The 17,986-nt window shown below is 44.9% G+C and overlaps 1 protein-coding gene across 1 annotated transcript in view; it reads left to right on the top strand.

Annotated features, from left to right (window-relative positions):
- The window catches only part of LOC147669119 (NEDD4-like E3 ubiquitin-protein ligase WWP2), a 252,572-nt gene that overhangs the window by 178,945 nt on the left and 55,641 nt on the right, over nucleotides 1-17,986 (top strand). Inside the window, exon 16 of the mRNA XM_086948211.1 lies at nucleotides 7,043-7,147. Coding sequence (XP_086804337.1) covers nucleotides 7,043-7,147 — 105 coding nt within the window. The remainder of the gene's footprint in view (nucleotides 1-7,042; nucleotides 7,148-17,986) is intronic.

Genomic DNA, 17,986 nt, shown 5'->3' with positions numbered 1-17,986 from the left:
AACCTCCGTTCGCTCAACTTATCGGCCTGGCTCCTGAGCACCGAGAGTTCGGAGACCTAGAGATCCCGCAGGACTGCAGGGCAGTACTAGCCAAGGCGAGGGCGGGCAGCACGAACAAAACCTACTCGCTGAAGTGGAAAAGGTTCTGCCTGTGGTGTTCGGAACACGACTTACACCCCCTCCGGGTCACCCCGGTGCAGCTGCTACCGTACCTCCTCCACCTGGCTCAATCGGGGCTGGCTCACGCCTCCATTAAGGTTCATCTGGCTGCGATTTCAAGATTCACCAGGACCCCATCTGGACCCTCCCTATGGTCCAGTCGACTGATAAAGCAATTTCTGAAAGGGCTCTACAGATCCTTTCCGAGGCCTCGGAAAGTCCCTCCAACCTGGCAGTTGAACTTGGTGCTCAACCAACTCATGAAACACCCATTCGAGCCCATACACCGGGCCTCACTCAAACACCTTTCCTGGAAAACGGCACTCCTGCTAGCCCTGACGTCAGCCAGACGAGTCAGCGAACTTCAGGCGCTGTCTATTCAGGAACCGTATCTCCAATTCAGGCACGACCGGGTGGTGCTCAGGCCCAACCCTAAATTCATCCCTAAGGTGCCGTCGGACTTTCACCTGAACGAACCAATTGTCCTCAAGTCGTTCTTTGCGAACCCTTCCACAGCAGCGGAAAGAGCGCTGCATTCCTTGGACCTTAAAAGGTGTCTCAAATTCTACTTGGACAGGACCAAAGACGTCAGAAAGTCTTCTCAACTCTTTGTAGCCTACAGCAACCCACGCATGGGGTTGCCCTTGACGAAACAGAGCATCTCCCGCTGGATTTCTTCAGCGATTGCTTTCTGCCATGATCAGGCCGGACGGCCTTTGACGGACCGAATGGCTGCCCACTCTACCAGAGCGATGTCAACGTCAGCGGCGCTCTTCGCTGGAGTGACGATCCTGGACATCTGCAGAGCGGCGACCTGGAAGTCCCCGCACACCTTCTCCAGACACTACTGCCTGGACATCGAACTGCAGAAGGACGCTGCAGTGGGACAAGCGGTGCTGCGCCATCTCTTCCAATAAGGTGAGCCTTACCTCGTCCCGCCATCCAGGTATGCACATTCTTCATGGTCTTTGTTTATCTCTGCTGTATGCATGACTGTATAGTACCATGTTTCTCTCACATTGTCTGTGATTTATACAGGCCTGCTGATTGTAGGAATGTGCTTTACCACTATGCATGTGTAACTGCTAACTACTCTGATTCAGGCATGTGAATCTATGAAAGACACCCAAATACTGGATAAGAAATGCGTTACTTACCTGTAACAGCAGTTATCCAGTATTGGTGTCTTTCATAGATTCACATGCACCCCTCCCGCCTCCCCGGTAAGGACTCACGTACCTCTATGTCTACAGTGCGACACCCTAGCTGGGTGCGTACGAAAATCTGAGGGACTGAGGCTCCTCCCGGGAAGGTTCTAGAGGGAGGTCGGAGCTGATTGGCTAACGATGAGAGTTCGGTCCTTTTTTACATAAGGACGTGGAAAGGCCCCAAAGGGGAGGCCCTTCGGCCTATATTCTCTATGTATGTCCTTAGGACATTACTTTTTTATGTACCGGAGGCTCCCGTCTCGGCGACGGGGAATGATTCAGGCATGTGAATCTATGAAAGACACCAATACTGGATAACTGCTGTTACAGGTAAGTAACGCATTTCTTTTTCAGATAAGTAGGTCTTTTGAGGTGGATCACTTTTGAAGTGAGGCAGCATATCTTAATTTCATTCTCGCTTTAGTGGGAAATCAGCCTAGTACCTTCATAACACATGAGATATGGTCACATTTTCTTGTGGAGGACAGAAGTCAGACATTAAATTTAGGATCATTTTGATAGGTGCTTGTGAAGTTTGAGGACTCCAGAAAGCATAGCATTGACAAAAAGCTAAACAGGAGAGGTGTAATCTAAGTCACATTATCTTAGTGTATAGAAGCGACTGTAGGCGACAATTGGCTCGCTAAGTGATTCTGTTGATATGTTGGATAAATGGCAATGTGAATCTAGTGTGAATATTTTGTTAGAGGTAATTAGTTGGAGGCATTTGTACAAGGCACATTTTTCAATAGGTATGCTTAGCAACACTAATGTAGATCCAAGTCTGAGTCACATTCTGCTTAGTATTATGTTTAGGCCAATTCTTCAGTTATTCAAGTCTATTACATTCATTTGCTGTGAGGTGTGGATGATTGTTCTTGTCGTTCGATGGATGAGACCAGAGGCCTGTACCAAATTAATTGTGCATCTTCTAGCTGGAAGCCATGCTCATTGCCCGGCACACTGGTATGCTAAAGGGAAAGTGATGGTAGCTAGTGCTCTGGCAGAATCATCAGAGTTAATTAACTGAATATTTAGGCAAAGTTGAATATGTTTTAAAAGGTCTGTCTGATGTGCTGTAGAAGGTAAGTGTGAAGTGCGTCATCAGGGTAGTAGTACTGTTCGGATCAAAATCATATCCAGGTATGTGGTATATCTGGGTTTTGTTGGATGTATAAAAACATGTACTGTCTAACATGTTAAATTGAATGTTTCCTGATGGTGCTTCTTATTAGTGCTGTTGGATCCTACATGTTAGCAGACTATGTATTCCCTGCATTCTCTGTGTGAACTATGAAAACAGCTTAAACAATACAAACCTTATGTTACTTATAGATACATGGATCATGTAGCTATTTAGCTACGATACAGCATTAAATCAAATAAGTGAATATATTGGCTTCTTTGCATGAAAACAGAGCAGCAGAGGCAAGCCTATGGTCCTGTTGTTAGGGTCACATGACTGTTCTCAACCATCGCCGTATGCAAGACCCTGTTTACTTCGCATCGTGAGATGATAGAGTTGACATACAATCTGCAGGTGGAGTCGCTGCCTGCAACAAACTTGAAATGGATGCCTAGTGTAGGGAAGGCCTGCATGGGGATGTCAAGAGGGTAGAAGGCAATACTTTTTCGGATCCTTTTGAGAGGAGGAGGTGAAGGCATAGATATAAAACATTGTGAAGATTGTAGAAGCCACTAGCACAATCCATTTTGTCCCAAAAACCCCAATGCATATGCATGCATTAACAGCCATTTCTGCGTCCCACCCGGGTGAAAGCCCAAATTTCTGACCCACCTGCACACCACGACATAGAGAACAGAAGTGTACCCTCAGTAGCCAAATAACCTACTAACATTGATAAGAGACAAGGTTACTCTTTCAGGCTGCACAAGTTGTATAGGATCAGACTTTGCACAGCATAACTATCCTTTGGGTGACGTGGAAGGTACAACTCGGACCTCCGCTCTCATCGCAAAGCCTCAGCCACAAAAGCCATATTTCAGTTTAGAATCTTACACTATGGATGCACAGTACACATGCCACAGTTTCTGGCTTCAGACCACACACTCCAAGACAGTATTCAGATTTTATGTAAACAGATTAAACAGAGTAGGGATAAAGTTGCAGCTCTAAAGGATGCAGTTGTGTACTGGAAAATGGTTTGTCAACCACCAGAGGTTCTTTTCCGAGGCCGAAATCTAGGTGTACTAGTTGGCGTTTCCCCAACCCCGAGCAATCCACTGGATAGATATTCACTTTTTATAAATTGGTGTCAGCGAGACCTTTTTGGGATGGCTGCTCGCCCATCCCACCCTGAGAGAATCAAGTGTTGGAAGTGATTCTCCCAAGTTTGGGGCACCAATAGTAAACAACAGTACCCACAAAGGATACTGCTGCATTACTTCTGAATGCCCCAGGACCCAAAGAAAATGTCTCACTGAAACCAATTTATAAAAGTGGTGAATATCTATTCAGTAGATTGCTCGGGGTTGGGGAAACTCCAACTGGTACACCTAAATAGGTGCCTCGGAAAAGAACCTCAGGTGGTCGCCAAACCATTTTCCAGTAAACAATTGTATCCTTTAGGGCTGTAACTTTATCCCTTGTTGTTCTCACTGCATTATAGAATCAAAGTAAAATTAGCTGCATACAGTTTTTGGGCATTTTTTGATCTCTATTTAATGAGCATCCAATGCTAAAAGTGTACAAAAAGCAATTGAATACATGTATTAACTAATTAAATCCTTGGCCAACATTTTAAGACACTGCACGTGTTCAAAAACTTGTGAATTCGAGAAAGCTGTTCTAAAACTGGTGATCAAAAGCGTGAATGTTAAGAGCAACATAATGTGTTGGAATTCTCTCTGGAAATAGACATTTAACCTTAACCATACTGATATACCAAGTAGTTTAACAGAGAGGCACAGTGCTAAGATTTACAGATGGAGATTTAGATCTAGAGTTAGGTTTATGAAGATTAGTATATAGTATAGCCAGGATGGATAACATATATCACTTTAGATGTAATATAGAGTAATTGATGGAGATATGTGTATATCTAGATTAAATAGATCATATAAATATATATATAAATATATGATCTTTATATATATATATATATATATATATATATCCAAACTTAATTGTCTGCGAAAACATTGACCTCTTCCAGGGCGGTCTTGGCGCTGGGGGCAGACAACCTCCATGTAATCCAACAAATCTTCATTTCTACCGAAAAGAAGTACGCCTGACCAGACTTCAGGAAACATCTTGCACCTTTATTTCACATGGAAACAGCTGTTTCCATGTGAAATAAAGGTGCAAGATGTTTCCTGAAGTCTGGTCAGGCGTACTTCTTTTCGGTAGAAATGAAGATTTGTTGAATATATATATATATATATATATATATATATATATATATATATATATATATATATATATATATATATATATATATATATATATATATATTTATATATTGCGCCACTCCACTCCCACGAGCAGTCGCTTGCGCTTTTCCTTCAGGAAAAAAACGGGGAGCACAGACCCAAGTAAGTGCTTAAGACCTTCTTTATTTAGCTGTTTAGCATGCCGGCCATAATAATATATATATATATATATATATATATATATATATATATATATATATATATATATATATATATATATATATATATATATATTCTAGATATACACATATATCCATCACACATATCTACATCGATTAATATGAACTAATTAATGTAGATATACACATATCTCCATCAATTAATCTCTATTACATCTCAAGTAATGTGTTTTTTATATATATATATATACACATATATGCACAGAGTGTGAAGTGCTATTTAGCGCTATAGTTGAGTATTGGGAGGAGCTATGTTTGACAAGAGGCGAAGCTTCGACATGGTGCCCCTCCCGTGTTCTCCACCAGTAATGGTAAAAAATAGCTCCCTACTCTCCGTAGATCAGCTTGTATGGTTTAGGGCATTCTGTTTTCATTCCGGCGCAGTAGTTTAAATATTGTACCACAGACATAGAACAAAGAGTTAAATGGAGTGTACTGAGATAAAACGACAATAACTAAGCTTTGTGATCGTGGCTCCAGGTTTTTCCTTATGTAAACTTATCCTAGAACAGAAACTGCGAGACAAAAGGCATTGGTTTCTCAGCTCAAGTTAAGATGCACTGTGGCAATATCAATTTTGCACTATAGTAATGAATGAGTTTATCAGTGCACATTTCTTTTCATTGGTAAGGCATATGAAAAAAAACAGTAAAGTCAAATATTTACTGTAACACCTTCCTCTAAAAAAGTTCTTAGAAATTATTAGTTGCAAAAGATTTTCAAATCCATAGCCAAGATTTTGTTAACAACAAGTGTCGTTGTAAGCTCGACTTATTCTCGAATATCTCTGCTGGCAGCCATAATTCACTCTACTGTTCCAGCAGCGTTCTAGTTTATATTCTTCAATTCGAATCACAACAAAATGCCTTTTCTTCTGTTATTCAACAGGAACAGTCCTCTATGCTGCAGGCAAACACCCACTGAATCTGAAACCTCTCCAGCAATCGAGGGGCCTTTGCTTGATTTTTTTAGGGAGTTACCTAAACTCCTAGAACAACCTTTTGATCAAAACCAAGCTTACAAGTAATACTGCTTCATTCAGGAAAAATAAAGGTCTAGATCTTTTAGAATTAATTCCGCTGATCTGCCTTTGTGGATGCCTATCATGAAGGAATTGGGGCTTTGTAATTATTTATTGTCGGTGTTCTGTAGAGCGCTAAGTGTCACCCTTCTGTCACTTTAGAGGCTTAGTCCACCACTCAGTTGTTGAGCAAATGAAAAAATGTGATGATGGAGCCCATGCTCTTACAGATGGGTGGGTGTTCCTCTTGGGGTCATTTAGGGAGTAAAAGGCTATGTCTCTGTTCTCTATACAGCCAAAATGAAGACCTACATATTAACAGAATTCTCATGTGCTGCTTCTGCATCATACCTGCTCTTGAGGGTGAATAGAAAGTTGAATTGTGACTTAGGCTGGTCCACAATGTCATGCACCCCCCACCCAAACCCTCCCACCCCCACTTGTATTACCTGTAGCCCAAGGTGGCTTGTGAATGCAGGGGTTCTGTGGAGAGGTTTGTTGCATGCGATTAAGGAGAAAGATAACTTGTAGGAGGTTTAGAATCCTTCTGGAGACCCTATAGGGGTGTCTCGCCCTTCTTAGGCTGAGATAATGTTCCTGGCAAATTATTTGAATAGTTGAGTCCTAATTGCCTACTCTTCACTATGCTGAAGTTGTCCTATTCCGATAAGAGGACAGCAGTGCCAAAACCAACCGCATAGAGGTAGTGAAGTTTGTTTACTTATATATTTGTTGTTTTCACTAACATTAAATAGGCTCACACAGTTAACAACTATTGGAAGTGAGTGAATAGCTGATGTAGGGATGTTGTTTTGAGTGTCTGAATAAACCCACTCGGTTACAGCCCTGTACAAGTCATATTTGCTTACTTGCATAAGATAATGCAGCTGTCTAGGTTGTTGCGCTAGCATACATTTATTGAAAGCATCTGTTTTCACTCATTTTCATTTCAGCAGCCGTTGTCATTAGTATGTTAACCAGTGGTGTGTAAAATCCTGCTGATGTTTTCTCTTGTTCCATAGCTAATGCTTTGTGGCATGCAGGAAATTGACATGACTGACTGGCAAAAACACACAATCTACCGGCACTACACAAAGAACAGCAAGCAGATACAGTGGTTCTGGCAGGTGAGTGTGTCGTACAATCTGTCCACTCACCTACACGCACGACACAGTTCTTGTTTACTCATCGGCTTTGCAAGTTATTTTTGCCCAAATTACCTTTGAATGTAACAGAGCGTATATTAAATTGCCAATTGAAATTATTTTTCCGAAAATGCATAAAAATGACTGCCAATGACAGTCATTTAGGTAATTGTGTTTAAGGCCTTGAATCACAAGCTAACAAAATCACAATTATTTTCAAATAATCACCGCAGTTCTTTTGAACCATTAACAATCTCCGTGGCTCTTCAAGACGCAGCAAGCATCTTACTATCGAAATGAGTACCATTTAGATTTGCTATAATTATTTGTTGTATATGTTATTTTATATTTTACATGGGTATCCTGAAAATCTGACTTGGATCTGACCCTCCTCGGCATACAGAGGAGACCTCTAGGTGAACTATTATTTATGGTGGCATGATGCATAGACTGTGACTCTAGATTAGCCTTAAGCTTCAAGAATTTAATTTAAACCCCACACTCATATAGTGGCTGAAAGCAAAGTGATATCAAAAAGGGGGGGAGTTAAGGTAGTTGATCAATGGATCAACGGACACGGTTTACCACACAGGGTGGTGGAAGGTCCAGTTACAGCTTGTGTCCGAATCTTGCACTAGGAAAACAAAAGGGAGGTTGCTGCACTGTTCCTATGGAGAGTGAGGGAAGAGTTAACTGGCATGACCACAGATGTTAGAGTAACATCCTGGGGCATCCATTTTGTTGGATGTAATTGCCTCACACACCCCGAAGGATGTCATGCTTCATCATCGGCGGTTGCTCCTCGTCGGGGAGGCGGTGCAATCCCCGACGGGCTCACCTCAAAGAGGGGCTCTTTGGCGGAGATCTTTTTTCCAACAGCCTTATGGTGAGGTGGGGGTGTGTGGGCTGGGCTAGGTGTAATGGTGTGAGGGATATTGAAATGTAGCAAGGGGTACCAGAATTCAGTTTATTCTGGGGGTCCCCTGGCTGCAGTTAAAAAAGTGGGGTTAGCTCACTAGGTGTCAGCAGGTTAGGTTGGGTGACCCTAGATGAGACTAAAGGTGATGCTGGTCGACATGTTTCTCGCTGTGGGTCTAGTCACCCGCGATTCATCAGGACCTTAATAAAGTGCAAGGGAAAACATGCTAGTGTCATGTGTGTCAATCGTTACCTCTGTGGGTACTCCTATGCCTAGACATAGAACAAAAAAGAGGAGGGCAATCGTTAATTACAAATCTGCATGTCAACAACTCAAGTCAATGCCAGGGTGTATACACAGTGTGGCATGCTGTTGGTGCTTGGGAGTAATGTACAACAACCAATGCATGCCTTGCAAATTGTGTGTGCAAAGTGCGCAGTGAGGAGCACACACAATTGTTGAGTCCGTGAGGAGGTTTGTGGTAGAGTGCTGGCTAAAATCAAAGGTTTAAATTAGATTTAAGAAAGATTAAAAAATGCAGCAGTTTAAGAGGACTGAACTGCTCATTTAGTGTAGAATTTGAGCAGGTATAGTTTTAGAGGCACCGTTTGTAACTACATAAACAACACTCACACACTGTGACCCAAAGGGGTATATATAGATTGCGAAGTCTCACGTGCCCCACTTACCTAATGGTTAAGGATTAAATGCCACATGAGGGGTCGGCGAGACTGAACATCAGGGATGAGCCCAGGGTTTTAGCTGGAGGTAAAATATAACATAGCGCCTGTAGTTGGGTAGTTGCTAAAGCTAATGTTAATATATCTCCATGCAGAGTTGGGCTGAAAGGTCTAAGACCTCCACGCTGTCTCCCTCCGTTAAATCCCTGTCTGGTAGACTCACCTCCATACTCCTGTGTCCGCGCAGTCAGACCTACCCTTCTCCGCCGAGCTCGAGTAGATGTGTGAGCTCGGCGGCCGGGGCAATTTAAACCGCGTTGACAGGTCGGCGTGTGACGGCGCGTCTCCGCCTCCTCTGTCAGATCACGTGGTTTGGGAGCTTTTTGTGGCGGCCATTTTACAGCGGTGTGTTGGGGCGCATAACACTGAATGAACTGCATTCTTAGTGTCTAATCTTGAACATATTATTGTGCCAGTTGGGGAAATAAAGGGGGTTAAAATCGCCCCATATTACCGATGATTAATCCCCGCTGGTATGTGTGAGGAGCAGTTTGTTCGGAAGTCACTCGCTCTCATATATGAAATACAGCGGCCATGTTGTGATGGGCACAGAATATGTCCAGGGCATACACTGACAAGTATGGTTATGAGAACGTAGCGGTATGCTGTAGTTTGGTGAGCCTACTAACTAAGAATCATGAATGGCATTTGGAACACGTTACATAGTGTGTGGTGTCGCGTTACATAGTGTGTAGTGTCAGCAACGGGGACTGATGTTAAAACTATTAGGGTGGATCACTGTCAAAGATGTGACCAGTGTGTAGGGCAATTGGTTACACGAGGGAATGGAAAAGGAACTGGATATCCTAAAGTGAGTGCCACGGAATATCCTCGTTAAGACCCTGTTTGTCTGTAGACAATCGATGGATCCATCTCTGCTCTTTCCGGAACAGGGCATTGCTTGGGCAGTTAGGGCTGGCTTCAAGCACCACCCATCTCATGGAGTCTTCATCGTGGTTTTGTTCAACAAAATGTTTGCACATCTTGGTATGGGTCTTTTTGCAACGAAAGTTGCTACGGTGTTCAATAATTCTCGTTTTAACGGGACGGGTGGTCATCCCGATGTAAAGTAGGTCACAAGGGCACTTGAGCATATATATACAATGTGATGTATTACAATTAGTGTGGTGTCTGATCTCCCATTTGAAGGCCTCAGAGAGCTGGATGGTCTTAAGTGTCATGGTGTACCTACAAACACCACACATTCCGCAAGGATAGTGGCCCGTTACTGGGGGTAGGTGCCATAAAGTTTGTTGGGTTTCTTTCCTGGTACACTTAGGTCTAGTGCTGATAAGGATGTCCTTCAGGTTTTGGGATCTCTTGAAGGCGAACCTTGGTTCTTCTAGGGATAAGTCCCCAGTGTTGAGGATCCCCCAATGGCGTCTGATGGTGCCCCTAATCTTGGTGGACAGAGGGGTGTATGTTGTTACACATGTGATTGGTTGATTCTCAACCGGGATTCTCTCTTGCCTCTCTAGAAGCGCTTCTCTGTTATTGTTCCTAGCGCGTTTCCTGGCCTTTAGGACATCGCGTCTGGGGTAGCCCCTATCAAGTAGATTCCTTGAGAGGATTTCGGACTCCTTTTTATAGTCAGATACCTTACTACAGTTGCGTCTTATTCGTAGAAATTGTCCGAAGGGCAGATTGGTACGTAAGGCCCTCGGATAGTGACTCTTAAAGTGTAAAAGACTATTGCGGTCAGTGGGTTTGCGGTACATGGTGGTGCAGATGGACCCATCTTCTAGTTTTATAGTTAGATCCAGGAAGGCAAATTCCTTGGGTGAGGAGGCCATCGTGAAATGTAAGTGAGGGTTTAAAGAGTTGACCCAGACTAGGAAAGCTTCATGTGACATGGGTGGGCCTTTCCACAAAATCAGAATGTCATCAATGAAGCGCTTCCACATCTTGATGTTGTCCTTGAAAGGATTGGTCTCGTGGTGTATATGCAGCCCTTCAAACTTAGCCATGTACAGACAGGCCACCGAAGGGGCAAAGGTGCTGCCCATGGATGTCCCTTGGGTCTGGTGGTAGTATTTGCCTCTGTATTCGAAGTAATTTTCAGTCAGGGCTAGGGTGGCACACTCCATAATAAAGGCCTGTGGAGTGTTTGAGTTCCAAGTTTCCTGGCTAAGTCTTTCCTCAATCACCTCTAGAGTGGCCCTCTGAGGAATGTTTGTGTAGAGGGCCTCTACATCTAGGGTGACTAGGAGATCAATCTCTCCTGTGTTCTGGATGTTGTCCAGAATGCGTAGTACGTCTGTGGTGTCCTGGACGTAAGAGGGAATGCTTTTGACAAGGGGTTGGAGGAAGTGATCGCAAAATTGCGAAAGGGGCTCCAAGACTGAGTCTATCCCTGACACAATGGGTCTCCCTGGTACTGGTCTTGTTGCTTTATGTATCTTGGGTAAGATATAAAAATATGGTACCCTTGGGTCTTTTTTAACCAGGAAGTCTGCCTCTTTCCTAGTGATCCACTGCTCGCACTCTGCGCTTGTGGCCAAGCTTGTAATCGTGGTTTGTAGGCGCGTGGTAGGGTCACTGGCAATGGGCGTATAGTATCTATTGTCACTCAGTTGTCTGATACATTCCAACTCGTAGTCTTTAGTATTCATGAGCACTGTGGCACCCCCTTTGTCCGCCTGTTTGATGGTTATGAGCGGGTCATCCGCCAAAGATTTCAATATGGCCATCTCATTCCCAGAGATGTTACAGTGCGGTGTTTTCAAGTTCAGTTTGGAGATGTCTTTGAGCACAGCTTGTTCAAAAGTGAGTACTTCATTCGGAACCAATCCGTTGTGTGGTGTGAAGGTTGAAGGATTATGTAATCCAGAGTCAGCAATGGGTTCACAGGGCCTCCCTTCAAAGAAGGTTTTCAATCTTATTTTCCTGAAAAAGGACTTCAGTTCCCTAGTTTGTTCGAATGGGTCAATCTTAGGTGTGGGGACAAACCCCAGACCTTTCTGTAGGACATCTTCCTCACCTTGTGTGAGGAGACGGTCAGATAGATTAACCACCAAGCTTACTGTGGTCCTGACCGGCTCGTGCTCCTCGTGTCCATCCCTTGGGGGCGTGTATCCTCCCATTGTACTCTCTTTTCTGGTACGTTCCCTCTCTTTCGCCCGCGCCCTCTGCCCCAACCTCTGCCTAAAAAAGGAGGGTGTGTAGGGTTTGTTGGGGGATAGAATGGAGGGTATTGTGGACCAAACGGGGGCTGGAAATGGGGAAATTGAGGATACTGCCAAAACGGGGTACCTGCTGGTTGTCCCTGATTAGGGTAACCGTTGAAATTGTTTTGTCCACGTCCTCTTCCTCTTTTTGCCCTCGGGGGCATCTGTGCAGGAGTATTATCCCCACTGCTGTCGGAGCCGCTGTTGGAACCCCTTCTAGAGGAATTCGTGCTCGAATCTGAATTGTAGTTGGTGCCTGCGGGGACATAGTCGTCCCTTAGGTACGGATAGACTTTCTCCTTAGAGAATTTTTTAATGTCCTTTTGCAGCTTGGCTATCTTCTGGTTCAAGAGATATTCTTTGTGTTCAGCCATTTCTTTATTAATCTCAGCCAGTTTAGTTTTAAAGCCTGGATTTTGTACCGCGCTTTTCAGGGCGGCCTCGGCTGCTTGGATTTTCACTAGAAGAGCGTCTGCTAGTCTTTTCGCTGTGTTTACAATGAGAATAAGAAGATCATGGGTACACTTCCATGATACCTGTGACCACTCCACTTTGAATTGGCCATCCTCCCAGAATATTCTGGGGAAGTTCTTAACGATCAATCCATTCGGTGCTATTTTGGCCTTGAAGTACTGGGCCATCATAGTCCCATGGATCGTTATCCTTATCCATTCCCGTTTCAAGTCCGACAGGGATTGCCACTCAGTGGTGTTGCTCCCTGTTGCTGGTTCACTATCAATGCCAAAGAGGGATGGTGTCCTCATAATTGCTGCAGCCTCCTCCTCGCCAAAACTCAGTCCTTGACCCTCCATAGTAGTGAAGTCAAGGGGGGCCGGTCTCGGTGGGGTGGAGTTCTCCACAAGGGGTGGAAAGGTTTTAGAAAAAAGGGGTACGAGAATTCCAAAAAAGGGGAAGGTTCCAAGGCCAAAAGTTGGTTATGGACCCAGTGAGACCCAATCCGATTTGGTGGAGTCGGTTAAATGGGGGATATGAACAAACTTACCCGCCAAGAGGGTACTCCCACGGTCGAAACCGTGCTCAAATCTATATCAAAAACGGGGGGAGTTAAGGTAGTTGATCAATGGATCAACGGACACGGTTTACCACACAGGGAGGTGGAAGGTCCAGTTACAGCTTGTGTCCGAATCTTGCACTAGGAAAACAGAAGGGAGGTTGCTGCACTGTTCCTATGGAGAGTGAGGGAAGAGTTAACTGGCATGACCACAGATGTTAGAGTAACATCCTGGGGCATCCATTTTGTTGGATGTAATTGCCTCACACACCCCGAAGGATGTCATGCTTCATCATCGGCGGTTGCTCCTCGTCGGGGAGGCGGTGCAATCCCCGACGGGCTCACCTCAAAGAGGGGCTCTTTGGCGGAGATCTTTTTTCCAACAGCCTTATGGTGAGGTGGGGGTGTGTGGGCTGGGCTAGGTGTAATGGTGTGAGGGATATTAAAATGTAGCAAGGGGTACCGGAATTCAGTTTATTCTGGGGGTCCCCTGGCTGCAGTTAAAAAAGTGGGGTTAGCTCACTAGGTGTCAGCAGGTTAGGTCGGGTGACCCTAGATGAGACTAAAGGTGATGCTGGTCGACATGTTTCTCGCTGTGGGTCTAGTCACCCGCGATTCATCAGGACCTTAATAAAGTGCAAGGGAAAACATGCTAGTGTCATGTGTGTCAATCGTTACCTCTGTGGGTACTCCTATGCCTAGACATAGAACAAAAAAGAGGAGGACAATCGTTAATTACAAATCTGCATGTCAACAACTCAAGTCAATGCCAGGGTGTATACACAGTGTGGCATGCTGTTGGTGCTTGGGAGTAATGTACAACAACCAATGCATGCCTTGCAAATTGTGTGTGCAAAGTGCGCAGTGAGGAGCACACACAATTGTTGAGTCCGTGAGGAGGTTTGTGGTAGAGTGCTGGCTAAAATCCAAGGTTTAAATTAGATTTAAGAAAGATTAAAAAATGCAGCAGTTTAAGAGGACTGAACTGCTCATTTAGTGTAGAATTTGAGCAGGTATAGTTTTAGAGGCACCGTTTGTAACTACATAAACAACACTCACACACTGTGACCCAAAGGGGTATATATAGATTGAGAAGTCTCACGTGCCCCACTTACCTAATGGTTAAGGATTAAATGCCACATGAGGGGTCGGCGGGACTGAACATCAGGGATGAGCCCAGGGTTTTAGCTGGAGGTAAAATATAACATAGCGCCTGTTGTTGGGTAGTTGCTAAAGCTAATGTTAATATATCTCCATGCAGAGTTGGGCTGAAAGGTCTAAGACCTCCACGCTGTCTCCCTCCGTTAAATCCCTGTCTGGTAGACTCACCTCCATACTCCTGTGTCCGCGCAGTCAGACCTACCCTTCTCCGCCGAGCTCGAGTAGATGTGTGAGCTCGGCGGCCGGGGCAATTTAAACCGCGTTGACAGGTCGGCGTGTGACGGCGCGTCTCCGCCTCCTCTGTCAGATCACGTGGTTTGGGAGCTTTTTGTGGCGGCCATTTTACAGCGGTGTGTTGGGGCGCATAACACTGAATGAACTGCATTCTTAGTGTCTAATCTTGAACATATTATTGTGCCAGTTGGGGAAATAAAGGGGGTTAAAATCGCCCCATATTACCGATGATTAATCCCCGCTGGTATGTGTGAGGAGCAGTTTGTTCGGAAGTCACTCGCTCTCATATATGAAATACAGCGGCCATGTTGTGATGGGCACAGAATATGTCCAGGGCATACACTGACAAGTATGGTTATGAGAACGTAGCGGTATGCTGTAGTTTGGTGAGCCTACTAACTAAGAATCATGAATGGCATTTGGAACACGTTACATAGTGTGTGGTGTCGCGTTACATAGTGTGTAGTGTCAGCAACGGGGACTGATGTTAAAACTATTAGGGTGGATCACTGTCAAAGATGTGACCAGTGTGTAGGGCAATTGGTTACACGAGGGAATGGAAAAGGAACTGGATATCCTAAAGTGAGTGCCACGGAATATCCTCGTTAAGACCCTGTTTGTCTGTAGACAATCGATGGATCCATCTCTGCTCTTTCCGGAACAGGGCATTGCTTGGGCAGTTAGGGCTGGCTTCAAGCACCACCCATCTCATGGAGTCTTCATCGTGGTTTTGTTCAACAAAATGTTTGCACATCTTGGTATGGGTCTTTTTGCAACGAAAGTTGCTACGGTGTTCAATAATTCTCGTTTTAACGGGACGGGTGGTCATCCCGATGTAAAGTAGGTCACAAGGGCACTTGAGCATATATATACAATGTGATGTATTACAATTAGTGTGGTGTCTGATCTCCCATTTGAAGGCCTCAGAGAGCTGGATGGTCTTAAGTGTCATGGTGTACCTACAAACACCACACATTCCGCAAGGATAGTGGCCCGTTACTGGGGGTAGGTGCCATAAAGTTTGTTGGGTTTCTTTCCTGGTACACTTAGGTCTAGTGCTGATAAGGATGTCCTTCAGGTTTTGGGATCTCTTGAAGGCGAACCTTGGTTCTTCTAGGGATAAGTCCCCAGTGTTGAGGATCCCCCAATGGCGTCTGATGGTGCCCCTAATCTTGGTGGACAGAGGGGTGTATGTTGTTACACATGTGATTGGTTGATTCTCAACCGGGATTCTCTCTTGCCTCTCTAGAAGCGCTTCTCTGTTATTGTTCCTAGCGCGTTTCCTGGCCTTTAGGACATCGCGTCTGGGGTAGCCCCTATCAAGTAGATTCCTTGAGAGGATTTCGGACCCCTTTTTTTATAGTCAGATACCTTACTACAGTTGCGTCTTATTCGTAGAAATTGTCCGAAGGGCAGATTGGTACGTAAGGCCCTCGGATGGTGACTCTTAAAGTGTAAAAGACTATTGCGGTCAGTGGGTTTGCGGTACATGGTGGTGCAGATGGACCCATCTTCTAGTTTTATAGTTAGATCCAGGAAGGCAATTTCCTTGGGTGAAGAGGCCATCGTGAAATGTAAGTGAGGGTTTAAAGAGTTGACCCAGACTAGGAAGGCTTCATGTGACATGGGTGGGCCTTTCCACAAAATCAGAATGTCATCAATGAAGCGCTTCCACATCTTGATGTTGTCCTTGAAAGGATTGGTCTCGTGGTGTATATGCAGCCCTTCAAACTTAGCCATGTACAGACAGGCCACCGAAGGGGCAAAGGTGCTGCCCATGGATGTCCCTTGGGTCTGGTGGTAGTATTTGCCTCTGTATTCGAAGTAATTTTCAGTCAGGGCTAGGGTGGCACACTCCATAATAAAGGTCTGTGGAGTGTTTGAGTTCCAAGTTTCCTGGCTAAGTCTTTCCTCAATCACCTCTAGAGTGGCCCTCTGAGGAATGTTTGTGTAGAGGGCCTCTACATCTAGGGTGACTAGGAGATCAATCTCTCCTGTGTTCTGGATGTTGTCCAGAATGCGTAGTACGTCTGTGGTGTCCTGGACGTAAGAGGGAATGCTTTTGACAAGGGGTTGGAGGAAGTGATCGTAAAATTGCGAAAGGGGCTCCAAGACTGAGTCTATCCCTGACACAATGGGTCTCCCTGGTACTGGTCTTGTTGCTTTATGTATCTTGGGTAAGATATAAAAATATGGTACCCTTGGGTCTTTTTTAACCAGGAAGTCTGCCTCTTTCCTAGTGATCCACTGCTCGCACTCTGCGCTTGTGACCAAGCTTGTAATCGTGGTTTGTAGGCGCGTGGTAGGGTCACTGGCAATGGGCGTATAGTATCTATTGTCACTCAGTTGTCTGATACATTCCAACTCGTAGTCTTTAGTATTCATGAGCACTGTGGCACCCCCTTTGTCCGCCTGTTTGATGGTTATGAGCGGGTCATCCGCCAAAGATTTCAATATGGCCATCTCATTCCCAGAGATGTTACAGTGCGGTGTTTTCAAGTTCAGTTTGGAGATGTCTTTGAGCACAGCTTGTTCAAAAGTGAGTACTTCATTCGGAACCAATCCGTTGTGTGGTGTGAAGGTTGAAGGATTATGTAATCCAGAGTCAGCAATGGGTTCACAAGCCCCCAAGGGATGGACACGAGGAGCACGAGCCGGTCAGGACCACAGTAAGCTTGGTGGTTAATCTATCTGACCGTCTCCTCACACAAGGTGAGGAAGATGTCCTACAGAAAGGTCTGGGGTTTGTCCCCACACCTAAGATTGACCCATTCGAACAAACTAGGGAACTGAAGTCCTTTTTCAGGAAAATAAGATTGAAAACCTTCTTTGAAGGGAGGCCCTGTGAACCCATTGCTGACTCTGGATTACATAATCCTTCAACCTTCACACCACACAACGGATTGGTTCCGAATGAAGTACTCACTTTTGAACAAGCTGTGCTCAAAGACATCTCCAAACTGAACTTGAAAACACCGCACTGTAACATCTCTGGGAATGAGATGGCCATATTGAAATCTTTGGCGGATGACCCGCTCATAACCATCAAACAGGCGGACAAAGGGGGTGCCACAGTGCTCATGAATACTAAAGACTACGAGTTGGAATGTATCAGACAACTGAGTGACAATAGATACTATACGCCCATTGCCAGTGACCCTACCACGCGCCTACAAACCACGATTACAAGCTTGGTCACAAGCGCAGAGTGCGAGCAGTGGATCACTAGGAAAGAGGCAGACTTCCTGGTTAAAAAAGACCCAAGGGTACCATATTTTTATATCTTACCCAAGATACATAAAGCAACAAGACCAGTACCAGGGAGACCCATTGTGTCAGGGATAGACTCAGTCTTGGAGCCCCTTTCGCAATTTTGCGATCACTTCCTCCAACCCCTTGTCAAAAGCATTCCCTCTTACGTCCAGGACACCACAGACGTACTACGCATTCTGGACAACATCCAAACACAGGAGAGATTGATCTCCTAGTCACCCTAGATGTAGAGGCCCTCTACACAAACATTCCTCAGAGGGCCACTCTAGAGGTGATTGAGGAAAGACTTAGCCAGGAAACTTGGAACTCAAACAC

The sequence above is a fragment of the Lissotriton vulgaris genome, unplaced genomic scaffold (genome assembly GCF_964263255.1).
Source record: "Lissotriton vulgaris unplaced genomic scaffold, aLisVul1.2 SCAFFOLD_1690, whole genome shotgun sequence".
In the NCBI taxonomy this organism is placed as follows: domain Eukaryota; kingdom Metazoa; phylum Chordata; class Amphibia; order Caudata; family Salamandridae; genus Lissotriton; species Lissotriton vulgaris.
Note: the sequence above shows the minus strand (reverse complement) of the source record. Positions and strands in the feature narration are given on the sequence as shown.